This window comes from Rhopalosiphum maidis, chromosome 2 (assembly GCF_003676215.2).
Source record: "Rhopalosiphum maidis isolate BTI-1 chromosome 2, ASM367621v3, whole genome shotgun sequence".
In the NCBI taxonomy this organism is placed as follows: Eukaryota; Metazoa; Arthropoda; class Insecta; order Hemiptera; family Aphididae; genus Rhopalosiphum; species Rhopalosiphum maidis.
Genome location: NC_040878.1, coordinates 2,099,388 through 2,114,079, shown reverse-complemented (window position 1 = coordinate 2,114,079; position 14,692 = coordinate 2,099,388). Strand labels below are relative to the sequence as shown.

General features: G+C 31.7%; 1 protein-coding gene across 1 annotated transcript; it reads right to left on the bottom strand.

Annotated features, from left to right (window-relative positions):
* Nucleotides 1-1,074: 1,074 nt before the first annotated feature.
* Nucleotides 1,075-10,691, bottom strand: LOC113551266 (glucose dehydrogenase [FAD, quinone]). Its single transcript, XM_026953411.1, has 2 exons — nt 10,073-10,691; nt 1,075-3,393 (listed from the first exon to the last, which is right to left on the bottom strand). Exons 1-2 carry the CDS (start codon nt 10,208-10,210, stop codon nt 1,666-1,668), a joined length of 1,866 nt encoding a protein of 621 aa, XP_026809212.1. The 5' UTR covers nt 10,211-10,691; the 3' UTR covers nt 1,075-1,665.
* Nucleotides 10,692-14,692: the final 4,001 nt, after the last annotated feature.

The window sequence follows — 14,692 nt, the reverse complement described above, 5'->3', positions numbered from 1 at the left end:
ATTATTGATAACATTTTATTTGATAACCAGTAGAAATATTTCTAATAAATAGGAATATTATATTAAACTACGCCATTGTATCAAACTAAGAAAATCTAATATTTTAACGTAAATTATTTACTATAGTAAATATAGTATATGTTTCGTTGCTGAAAATTTCTATACTTCACTATACTTAAATCAACAGGTTCACTTGATTACTTCAATCTATATTGCATATGTCCATTAATTGACGACGCCTAAAATTCGTTTACACGACTTCATTAGTTAATCTCTTGCTTGTTATAATAACAATAAATAATTAAATAATTTCGTTTAAATATTATAAGTATTATTTCTTAGCAAAGCTCGTGCGCTTTCTGTAACGAACCGCCACTAGTGGAGGTAGATAATATTAAATAATATATTATTACACAGAAAAAATGTTCTATTTTAGTCATAAAATATTATCATACGAACGAATAAGTTCGAATTTAACCCAAGAAAAAACCTTATATTAATTATAAAACGTATAATTTATCTAAATAACGGATTTCACAAATTTAAAATGCCAATTTAATATGCTTAACACATTTTTTAAACTGAGTATGGAATACATATTTATTTATTATTATATTTAAATACAAAAACGAATTACTTTTCAAAACAAAATGATTCTCAATTATTTATAAAACATTATGCAAAACAATTTCAGGTTAAATATTTAACAGCCATTAAAAACACATATTTAAAATATACTTAATCAAATTAAACTCTATACACTTAGTTATAATAAATTGTAATTACAATAGAATATAAAAATAATATATTACACATTTTTGTACAAAACATAGTTAGTCACAAGAATTCAATATTATTATTCCAATTGATCCTATAACTTTCTATACTCCTTTACATAATAAATTATTATTGCATAGCATTATTATCACCATTTCTTAAATAAATATAACTGTTAGTTATAACTTTAAATTTAATCAGATAGTTACACATTATATCATATACATATTTTCATAATAATCTAAAGAGAAAAAGAAAATCAGTTCTCTACTACAATTCACATTTTATAATAAATATATATTATATATTATTATCTCACTGTTGAAGTATGAAATTCATCTTATTACATTTTAATTATTAAATAATTAATAGATACATCGAGAGAAATTAAATTATTCAATGGAAATATTTTTTTCCCTTTAAGGTTTCCGCACATAAATCACCTTCAAAATATTATTCGTAATGCATACGATAATAATAATGCACTTTTGTTTAATAGAACGTGATAAAAAAACTATAGTGAAGTAATTTGTCGGTTTGAATCTTCTGACGTAACGATATTTTTCTCTAAACACGAGTTACTTGACATAATTATGTAGATGCGTTATATAATATGTATTTGCATAGAGAATAATATGAACATAATATATTTAAACCATTCAGACGATGGATAGTCCAAATATTTAATACAAATTATAAATAAAAATAAATACGATTGAGCAACATCAATAACAAAAACAACAACAAAAACAATAACAACAATAATAATACTAATAATAAAAAAACATGGAAATCACATTCCGAAATCGGAAAAGCCGAAGAAAACACGCAACGGAAGACGGTCACCGCCACGCCATTGGCGTCGGACGACAGTCTGTTCTCGGACGACTACGACGACCAGTCTTCTTTGATCATGTCCGCACCTTTCTCACCGATCATGATGACCGGCGCGTTGGGATTGCCGCTGACGATGTTCGGCATGATCGAAGCGTCGATCACTCGGAGCCCGTCGACGCCGCGCACGCGCAACCGGTGGTCGACCACCGCGTCGGGATCCGTGTCCGGGCCCATCTTGCACGTGCCCGCCGGATGGTAAATGGTGAACGTGAAGTGCCGGAGAGCGCATTCCCAGTAATCGTCGCTGAACAGCTCGAACTTCTTGCAGCCCGGCATGGGCGTCAGCAGCGGCCTGGAGTTGTATTTGCGGAACGCAGCCGTGTTGGACACGTTGAACGCGATCCTGATGCCGTCCACCAGCACCCGGACGTCGTCCCTGTGCGCGAAATAGTTGGGCTCGATGACCGGATGCGCCAGCGGGTTCTTGGTCTTGAGCCGCACCCATCCGGAGCTCTTGGGGCGCAGCAGCAGCGGCAACAGCGTCCAAGTCTCGGCGTTCACCAGCGGCTTGTACACCGTGTTGTACACGGCGTCCCGGAGCCCGGTGATCTTCCGGATCTGATCGCCGTCCGAGTTAACGGAACTCGGGGCGAAATGGAACTGTATGTCCGGGAACTCGCCCGACGATTCCGCGTACTTGGTGTTGACGAACGCCAGGCCCTCGACTCCGCTGGACGTCAGCGGGCCCCGCTCGTTCATTATGTAGTCGAGCGCGACGGACGCGGTGGTGAACCTGGACTTTTTGAACGTGATCGGGTCGTCGATGAGGAACGTCAACCCGCCCAGGCCCACGTGGTCCTGAAGGTTGTGTCCCACTTTCAGGTCGACGAGCGGCTTGATGCCCAGTTCGGTGAGGTGATCGGCCGGCCCCACGCCGGACACCATGAGCAGCTGCGGCGACCCGATGGCTCCTGCCGACAGGATCACTTCCTTCCGGGCGGTGACCGTGCGCCGCTTGCCGTCCCGCAGGTACGTGACGCCGGTGGCCCGGAGCTTGCCGGCGCCGCCGCCGCCGCCGCTGCCGGAGAAATGCACGCGGGTCACCTGACTGCGGAGCGACACGTGAATGTTGGGCCGCAATCGGATCGGCCGGAGGAACGCTTTGGCAGTACTGCACCGGCTGCCCCGGCGGGTGGTGGTCTGCGTGAGCATAAACCCGTTCTGGTACTGGCCGTTGATGTCGCGATTCGCGTAACCCAACTCCTCACCGGCCGACACGAACGCGGTGGCGAGCGGCGTCCGCCACGGCGCCTCCGACACCGTCAGGTAACCGCCGCGCCTGTGGTACTTGGTCCGGGCCAGGTACGGGTTCCGGTTGTCCTCGGACTTGAGGAAGTACGGCAGGACGTCCGCGTACGACCACCCGGGATTGCCGGCCGCGGCCCACTGGTCGTAGTCCCGTCGGTTGCCGCGCACGTACACCATGGCGTTCAGGACGCTCGAGCCGCCCAGAACTTTGCCGCGGGGCCAGTTGCACCGATCGTGCACCATGGCCAAGCAGTACGGGTTGTCGCTGGACGGCGGTGCCGTCTTGTACTGCCAGTCCATGTCAGACAGCTGCAGATAGCCGACGAACGACGGCACGTCCGATATCTCCGTCTCGTCGCCGCCGGCCTCCAACACCAACACCGTCCAGTTTTGCATTTCCGACAGTCTGTTGGCCACGACGGCCCCGGCTGAGCCAGCGCCCACCACTATGAAATCGTATTCGTCCAGCACCTGAAACGGCAAATCGTTTATCAGTTTAATATTTTAAGTTCTCGCGCCCGTTTATATCGTTATGTTTACGTCATGCGTCTAGTACAATTCGTCGAATCCCTCTCAAAATCCGATTAGAAAAATAAAAATCGACCCCAACCCGGACAACTACTAATCTCGTGAAATAAAAAACGTACGTGTAACTAACATTTTTTAATAGATTGTTTACATTTTTGTATGGATTGTGAATTATGATAATATATAATATATAGGGCCCGTAAAAAAACCTCCTTTATTTAGAAATAGCGCGGTGTGAAGTCGTTGTGGTGGTACAACAGTGGATAGGGTATCGATGGATAGTGGTATACGTCCCATTTTTAGTAGATGTAATGGCAAGAAACAAACAAAAAAAATAAAAACAAATAAAAAACGAAATAAAAACGAACTAAAAAATAACAAAAATAAAACGTGATTTTAAACAAAATTTCTAAATTTAAAATTGTTAACGTGATCACCCTGTGATTACGTTCTTTGGGGATATTTAAAGGCACAGTGTACGACCATCTCCCCGCATTCCTACAGGCTACAAGCACTTAATAAAGAGCCAATCACCAGGAATTGGCCTTATTCATTACACCAGCAATAACACGGACAGTTATGGAAAACTATCGGGAAAGGATCTATGAATGTGTTAACAATAGAGGACACCACTTAACCGATATAATGTTTAAAATAAATAATTAAAAATGGCATAATATTTATTAGTAAAAAATAAAAGATTTTTTTCTATTTCTTTGTTTGTTTATTTGCAACTGCCTCTGGAAATGTGGTAGGTTTTGGGATTATGTATTAATAATATATTATGATTTAATAAATTTATATTTTTAAGACGAGCACGTCGCATCGGCTTATAAATCAGGCTGCAGTTACCAAACTCCTATCGTTGTTATTTTTCACACACATTTTTTAAACGTTAATCAACACATCCGATACGGTTTCCAACAGCATCGGTCAGCGGTTAAAAGTATTCACTATCATCACTACTGTAGCGACCGTATCATTATTTTGTCTTTATTACCAACTATTTTATCATGAAGTTTGAGCAACCGCTATATTATTGTTTGAATACCTTTTTGTGAACAGCTATTCACATTATAAAAATATCAAAGATGCTTAAAATGCAAAACACGTAAGTATAAATTAGTATTAATTAGTGAGAGGTGGAGAATTTACAAAAAGTCGCTATATGCATGGTCTATTGATTATATCGTACTAATTTATGTACTAGATACCTGCTATGGCTCACGTTTTTTTTTTTTTTATCAATTGTTATGTTCCACAGTCGATAATCGTTTAGGTAAATATCAATGTAACCGGAACAATGATCGAATAACCGGATAATAACAAACTGTACGTCCTAGATTTTACACTCGTCCGTTTAAAACGTTAAATATTATCCTATACCACCGGGGGGCGAATTCTATTTCTGTATATACAACACAGTTGAAATAACAATCTGGTTGTAGAGAGTTTAAGTTTGACAGACAAGGGCATCTGAAACTTGAAGAGTCACTTGGTACAATCGAAATACACCATACATTAAAAACAACTAAAATCAAATTACACAGAAAGTATAGGTATATTTGAAAATAATATAAAAGACGTTCAAACAACAATTGCGTAACATTTAAACACAATGTTTTTTTAATTTTTTTTATGCCATATGGTTAGAATATAATATTTTAAATTCTATGTATACCTGTTAACAGTAAATAATGATAACATATTGTTCATATTGATTTTTGAACACATTTATTCAATTATTTTTAAAATTCTGATACCTAATAATTATAAATTTAAATATTGAAATTTCATTTTATATTGCTAAATTCCTTAAACCATTTTTATTTATATTTAAGTTTAAAACTTTCTAAATAGATACTAAAATTAATGAATTTATAATGTTATATTACTTGCTTGCCAATACAACATTTCTCGCAACAGTATCACAATATTATATGACGTATGATTATAATTTATAATACATAATACAGAATGGAATTTTCAATAACACCTGCCAATAGAGCATTATTATTCAAAAAGCCATGTGTTATCATACAAGTTATTTACTATTAATATCGTAAAACTAGCTAGCAGTTATTTAATTAATATGTAAATATTTTATCATATAAATGAGGTTCATGGATAAAATTACTTGTTTAAATAAATTGGAATGATAAAAACTTAATAATATAATTCTAAGTTTTAGTAAGCTGATTAAAAAAATATAATATTATAAATATTGAAATTAAAATCGTATCTAAATCAAAGAAAAAGATTTAAATTTAAATAATATATACATATAAAGCGATTGAGAATATAACGACTGTCCAAATAAATATAATATGGAATTATATGTTCTTTATTTAAAATCTAAAATACGATATTCTCAAATTGTATGCCTACGAGTACAATAATACTGAAGTGTATTTTTAATAACAATTAACATGAAAATACTTGAGCTCGTTAAGAAAAAATAATTTTCCTACATTTTTAATTTCACTATTTACTTTTTTTTTTCAACTAAGAAGCTAATTGCGTTATTAATCTTAATTTAACATATGAATTACCAGCATGTGAAATTGTTTTATTTAACGCATTAAGGTATAGTCTTCACCGAGGTATCGCTCATCACATATAATCGTATTTTACGAGCTTATACACAGCTATTCGAATAGACTATAAATTATGAACTGATCTTTCTGTGAAAGTAAACAATATTTTAGCTACAGTATGTCGGTATTATTAGTTATTACCTATGCGCCATAATATGCTTTATGTAGAGAACTACAATATACTATGTAGGTAATATAAACATAATTTATTAAACCTAACATAGTCGTGAAAAGATTTACATACATCATCAAGTACGTGTTTAGCTCAATAACCAGTATTTTATTACCTGAATGTTATATCAATTCAATTCCTATCATATTATACAACTTGATATTATAGTGTATAGTTCTATAATGTAGTTACTACAATGAATAATGGTGATTTAACCACATTTCGATTCTATTTGATGTGTTTATTTTAAATTTTTACAGTATAAACACAAATAAAATCAATATAATATTATGGTTTTACACTTAAATTTCAAACAGTAAATGATTTTAGTTTTTCCATATTAAACATGTTTTATTATTTTTTTAAATATTTAAATTAAACAATTCTTTTTTTTACTCGTATCATTGATTATTTTTTTGATTTTTAACTACCTAATCAACTTAAATCGAATTGTTAATTAAATATTTGGAAAATGAACTGTTTGAATGAAAATGAAAGTGATTTGTAAATTTTTACAAACATCATATTATATTAATCAACGATTTCATGAATAGAATATCAACAACAATGACTAGAATACGGTCGATACCTTTTATCTATAATATTATTATATTATAAATTATAACAATGTTAAGGTTAATAATATATTGTATTGTGTAATTAAATAGTTACTGGATAAAATATTAAAGCTAAGTTAAAATGTAAATCAATTTCATTTTTAATTCATTTTTAAAATAACTAGTTTATTAATTTTCTAATTATTAACCTTTTAACTTAACTAATTTAAGAGATCATTCTAACAACTAAACTTTTTCTAGTTAATTGCAAAAATAATACGCCAAGTTAAAATCATATTTATACGTAAATATGGGCTACAATAATATTTCTATACTGATTAATTCATTATTTTGTTTGTCTGATCACTCTTAAAGTCTTAACTTTCAATGATTTAAATAAAAATAAACAAATAAATATTATTTGATTTAATGATTATTAAATATGGAAACAATTGTGTATTTTCTTATACGAGTAAATCACTTAAAACTAGAATGAAATAAATAATAATAATAAAAGTAATATATAAATCCATTGGTTTATACGTAATAAATAGCTTCACAGCAATACAGAATTAACTTACCTATAATCATTAATCATTGATAAAAAATTAATTTAAAAAAACTTCACGACAGAATAAATAAAACCGAAACAAATCCTCATATCTAAATCAGTTAAAACCCTCTAAACCTAAATCAATATGACGATTACCTCAATATATTATATTTCTAAGAGTACAAGACCAAATAACTTAAAAAATGTATAAATGTATAAATTTCATATTATTCCATAGAGAACGTTCACAAATAATTTTTATCAGGTAAAAAGTATAATTTTCTTGCGAAATTAGATTTAATTACGGAATACATTTTATTTTAACTTCAGTAATATTATACATTTAATATGAATCGATTTGTAACGCTATATGATTGTAAATTTTATTTCATAGTGATATACCATATTATTATACATACAGCATTTATGAAATTCAAAAAAATAAATGGTCAATAAGTCTAGAATATATTATTTATTTATCTATAATACTTATTGTTCAAAAAAAGCAAAACAAGCAACACATTAATAATACATTTAAAGGTATGTGTTTTTTTTTCATTTGATTTGTGTATATATTAATAATACACGCTATAATTTTTATTTATGGTAACATGAAAATAATTTTTCGTGATGTTTTGCATTTTTTTTTTTTATTATTGAAACGAGTTTTTCTATTTGATAATTCAGATCATATTATTATTGGTTTAATACGTGAGGATTTATTTTTATTAGAAAACATTGATTTAAAAAAAAAATAAATAAACAAATAAAAAAACACTAACTTATGATTTAGGTCGATTTCATATAACAAATATACCAATATAACCAATAGGTATTTATAGATACTAATAATATACGTCTACAATAAGTATTCAAATATATTATGGCGAAATAATGTTCAAATAGGTACTGAAAATATATTTAAAAATTCAAAACATAAAAAAAATGTTTTCATATTTATTATTATATTATTTTAATTTCTTGATAATATTAGTAGAAATAGAGTTTCAAAAGTATTATGGCACATAACTAAATTTAATGACTAAAATCAACATTGGAGTGTTTTATTTTTACAAGCCTTAAGTATCATCAGCGACCTTGTTCTCCTGTTGGCTATCAATATTATATTATAATATATTAATATGATATTTAATATTATCACGTAAGACCAATGTTAACAAGCTAAACAATATTGTAGATCATAACAATAAACAAAAGTAGCTTGTAACTGTCAACATTTCAAATGATTGAAATGATTCTCGTAAAAAAAATCATATTTTTTTTCGTCTTATGGTGTTTTCTTTATCACTATTCACGGTTTACTATCTTTCTTATACTTTTTGAAATAAAAATAAATCCTCTTATGTAACCAAGATTTTTATTGAAGTATCATAAAGTTATGATGGGTAACCGGTTGGCGGTTTCTATTAAAATGGAAAATATTAAATAATCTTGGCTATATTAACTTAAGTACCCATACATAAATACATAATATAGCAAATAATTATATAATAATAACAACTTTCGGGCGTATTACGGAACAAAAACTAAAATATGATTTCTAGACGATTGATTATGGGATTTATTAAAAATGATAAATTAAAAAATTGATAATATATTAACAAAAATAGAATGTTCTGAAAACATTAACACTCTTGAATAATTTAAGAATGGCTACGATAACAATGACATAATATATTTTTCAGGATTATACTTTTAGGCGAGCATTTATAAACAATAGGTAGGTACTATAATAAAGTATATAACATGAAAAGTTTGTGAACATATTATGATGACTAATCATACAGTTATTAATATCGGTAAACATTAAATACTATCGCTATCCAATATATTAAACAACTAACCCTACCTGTAAATTAAAAGGGTTAACGGTAGTGAAAGGAATCTGATACAGTTATATTGTTATCCGTATAATATGTTATTAAGCGATCATAAAAAAAAAATGATGATAACAATAATAGTAACGTCAACCTCATTCCCATATACCAAAATAAAGAGTCTTGAAAAAAAAATTTATTAGTTTTGTGTGTAATAATATAAGAATAGAAAAGACTATATTGTAATCTGAAAAACTAGGTATGAGAAAACAACGAGTAACAACAATGATACTATAGGTGTAATCTATTGTAGTCAATATTTCGACGTGTTATCGTACATTATCTGAATGAGGTGCCCTCAAATCGTCCGTCAACGAGAACAATAATTATTTGATTTTTGGACGTAGGACGTATCCACCTGCTGGTCTTCGATTTACACAAATTAGCATATTATTGTGATAACTAGACGGTGACAATAATAAAGAATAAATACAGATCATTATGACAAATTAACCTAAAGAAAAAAAGGACAGTGAAATTTAAGATGACAGATGAGTGGATCGTACCATTTATAAACCATAATACTATGCCCAATTTATCAGCGGTCGAGTGAAAATAAATAAACGTCGAATTTTCTAGTAAATCTAACGCGTGGGTCAAGAAGTACACAAGCTACTATCAAAGGGACAATGCAGTTACTGTGCCCAACACAGAACCACATCCTTATAGTGATAAGGTTAGAAAAGGATGCAATATTAATCGCAGATGATCCCGTGCAGATGTTTCCACCACCACCCACAGATCTAGAGAATACGAAATATTATTAACTTCGCGTCTTCGAATGCTCAAACCGCGAAGTCACGGGATCAGGACGTATGTTTATAAATTAACTATATGATATTTACCTCCTGAACGTCTATCACCCGCGACTCGGGGTCGTACATCGAATACCGGAGGTACGCCAGTCCGACGACGAACACGGGTATCATGCCAGCCCCAGTCCAAGCGGCGCTGTTGATGGCACCGGATATCAACGACGCCATCGCTGCTGGTGCTTTCGGTTTTGTTTACTTTAAATGTGTTTAGGACTTCCGATTGATCTTCGGCACCGACGTGATCTACGCGCCGAACAACGATAGACACTATTATCGGTTTCGTATAGAATTTAGTATGAAACTCGAGAGTTATCGGAACGGTGCCGCGGTCGCGGTCGTTCCGTCTTGTCGTGGGCAATATCCGTTCGGGGCACGCTGACCGACCCGGGCGGTCTTCATGTTTTTACGACGATTTTCCGGTCCACGATAGGTACGAAAGCCGATAACCGTACCTGCACTCGTCCGGGTGCCCGGAGTCCACCATCACGACAACTGCACGACTGTTGCTTTCTAAAACCGTAAACGCCAACTAAAAATAATAAAACAGTAACGATAATATTACTACTACACTACTAATGATGATGATAATAATAATAATAATAGCGCGACGACTATATGGGGACGCGACGCGCTCGAGGACGAGTGAGAGTTCTTCCGAGACGAGACTAGACGACTGCGGCAGTTTCGCCGGGCCCCGAGTCCCACCACCGGGAACGCATTTCTATAATGGTGTGATATTTATTTATATATATATATAAATTACACATTATATTATATTATACGCGCGGAATTGAACGTAGACCGCCACCGCCACCGCCACCGCCACCGCCGCCGCCGCGTACGATATTAACGTTCCCGTCGCGTATTACCGTAAGATTTGTGCGTTCAAATTTTTTTTTTTTATACTTCACTTCCGACGCGAGTAAATAAATATACGCGTATACCTACGTGAAAGTGGTCACGACCCGGCGGGTTCGGGTTTCGTGTGTAGTATGTATACCTGTAATATACCTACGTATAATATTATTATATATACACGCATGTACAAGTTTAATACACTTTTCGTTTCACTTTATAACGGTCCTTGAAAACTGTGCACGTAATCGCAATCTCCTGTCGCAAATTTATCGACTACCTACGTGCTTATTAAAATGTACGCGTCTAAGACGAAAAATACTTATTAATTGTTTAGTATTGGTGTTTATGAGCCTAAGAGTGTATTGGAGCGTATACACGATGTACATGGCATATAACTACTCATAACAGTCACAACTATATTTTTAACGAATTGCGTTTACGAAGAAACAAAATTAATTTCAAGTATACTGCAGTGAATTGCGGGCAATAAGTATAGGTATTATTGTGTTTAACCTAATCTAACCTGAAATTGCGATACATTTTTTGAAAAATAGCCCATTCATATTTAAAAAATTATTTACCATAACATCCTTGCCCTTGACTTAATCTACACCGAGTCGTTCATGCTAAGATACACTTTCAAAATATCAGGGTTACCGTCTTACCGAACGGTTCCGTAAAAAAATGTTTTACGAACATTATTATTGTTCGTAAACAAAATTAAAGTGGACCGAAACCAATTGTTTCTTTAAGTTATAAAGTCTATAATATGAAATAACGTCAATTATATATACTAAATTTTTTCACGAAAAACGTTATAACGTAATAAGTTTTTTAGGAATTGAGACGAGGAACCTTATAAGTTATTTGAACAATTACACGACGAACTTTATTAAGTAATATGTTTTTCAAACTTTTAACACAGAGAACATCACGAACTAAACCGTTCTCCGAACTTTAAAAATAACAGTTACAAATCAAAAGTACCTAACTTCTAACCGTGTGGGATTTTAAATTATTTAAGAATAATATTTGACATTAACATCAAATAGTAGAGTGTATAACATTATTAATTTTTATTTCTCTATTATAAAAGATATTAATTTTTGATTAAATTGATTAAATAAAAATAAAATAATTGCATAATAGCGATAAACCGATAAGGTATAAAAATATAATATTCAAAACGTCTAAAGAACAAAAACGTAAGAGGACGCAACATAATATGTTGTCTCTGTCTTACAAACGTTCACAAAACAATTCAATAATGAGAACGTTTAACTTAAAACTTTTTTCTGATTAATGTCCAAGAACGAATAACTTTATAACATTTATTAAGTATATAATTCAAGAATTTATAGTTTTTAACGTTTTTCTAGTAAAATATTCGGTGAACCATTAAATTTATAATATATATTTGTTGAACATAATTTAATTTAACGTTTATCGCAAATAAACCACAAAAATGAATTATTGAATCAAACCATTAACTAACGGTTAAGGTCATCCTGCAAAATATGTTAAACATCGATTTGTTTAAAATATAGATGATTTCTGCCATTTCTGGACATCGAATGTGTACCTAAATGTAGATAACGATATATAACTATTGTGTAAAGGATCCAATGCAGATCATATTTATTAGCGTGTTCTTAGTTTTAGCATTTTTATATCAACTTATCTGTATTTAATTAGTTACCTACATCGGCTACACCACAGTTATTGCAAGTTTATGTTTAAAATCATTGATATGGAAAAAATGTATTGTTTTTTGTATATATTATATAATATATGATTGTTGGTGGTGTTTTCAATTAGGTACGTCGGATCAATAGGAGTTTCCCAAGATTGCCTTAAAATTAATCTTATATTTTAATGTCCCAAGATCATTGAAATGAAGTATCATCCGAGTACGTTCCAATAAAAAAAAAATCATATTTTTGACGTAGTCGAATGCGTCTCAGTTCAAGTTAGTTAGTCTAGGTGTATGAAGGTGAACTAGCTTATAGCCAAAAAGTATTTGGTTATTATTATTTTTGTTTAGGTATAACCATTTTTATATATTTTAAGTTTAGGTAAGTGAACTCATCATTAAACTATAAATACATTTAGTGTCCATAACTCTGTTAAACATTTTTTGAAAATTTTGAAATTAAAAATACGTTTAACTATTTGTCTATTATGATACTATTTCATACGTCAGTTCACTACTCACTTATTGACAATAAATGAGTCGTGTTTGTGCTAAATTATTACGAGTATCAAAGATAAAATAGAATGGAGTTTCCTCACCATTGACACAACCACACAACCGTAAAAATTACGTATATAATAATTGTAGATAGATACATTTATACTATAATTATTAATTATATTTTATAGTTATCGTAGATTCTACCACTTAAAAGTTTTGACTTTGAACTGAAGATGCATTAAGACTAATCAATATAATTTTTTGATAAAACTACTGAAGCTCTCTGGCTATAAAAAAGAATATATATGACGCACATGGGTCATTCTTGAATCAGTTCCGCGAATAACTCCACAATAACGTGTTACATGTATGACGCTTAATGGTTTTAAAGTAAAGATGACATATTACACTTCAATAGTTAAGTCCTGAGGGCCAAATTTACACCTAATTTAATACAAAAAATAATCAATTTGAATTCAATATATACAATACCTAATTGATCCCAACAAAATTAATTTAAAAATAAAAACTTTTTCCTTAATGATTTTACAAGCTTAGAACTACTATCAGTACACAATATACAAACAAGCTATAGTTATCAAAGTTATTAGAGTATCAAATTATGAATATGAATATAATTATTAATTACTAAATACAAATAACCTAGTACAAATTTATTTTATTGTAACTGAATTTTTCTTACACACTATTATTATTGTCAAATATTGCTACTGATAACCGATATTCGACTAGACCACTGATCCACGAAGCAAGTATTCAGATTTATATAATTAATTTCAAAATATTATTATCATGCATATATGTGGTAATTTTTATTTATTATCCAAATTAAATATTATATTAAAATATTTTGATTTTCAAACATTTTGAGTAAAATACATTAGTGATTTTGAATATTTGAAATTTTACACTTAACACTTAAAGTAACACCTCATCGTGTATATCAATAACAATATTATGATAATATACACACATATTTTATTGTAAGATCAATTTGTACCTCTAACGAACATAAATAATAAGTTGGAATAAATATTGTGTCGTATGTAACCTAACTTAGATTTAAAATCAAATGTTGAATCCATTTTTAGAACGGCGTTAATACTATACTACTTTAGTCTGAAAATAATTTGTTTAAAATAAACATTTAAGTTAATATTCTGCCATAGAAATTAAAGAGTTAATTTCATACGGCGGTTTGAAGTTAAAAATAGTATGAAATGATGGGTATACCTAAATTGCCTATTTGTAACGCCTTAAAATCAAACCATCCGTATTAGTCCCATAAAAGAGTTAATTTTCATATTAACGAAAAGAAAAATAGAAGTTTTTATATTTCTTAATACAAAAATATATTAAATAAATATTAATTAAATAGTTGAATTTATTTATTATAGTTATATTAGCTTTATTTATATCCATAACTTAACTGATAATTTAGTTTATTTTAGTTATCTGTAGATATTATAATAGGTACCTAATCAGTATTCATTCTCAAGCTTTAATTATTATGAACTATAACCTGTTATCTGTCATTTATAAAATGCATACCTATAAATTATACTAAAATGGTATGA

Coding starts and splice junctions, on each gene's coding strand:
- LOC113551266 (XM_026953411.1), bottom strand. CDS start 10,210: ATGGCGTCGTTGATATCCGGTGCCATCAACAGCGCCGCTTGGACTGGG. Junction 3,394..10,072: donor GGGTGATAGACGTTCAGGAG/GTAAATATCATA, acceptor TTGCCGTTTCAG/GTGCTGGACGAATACGATTT.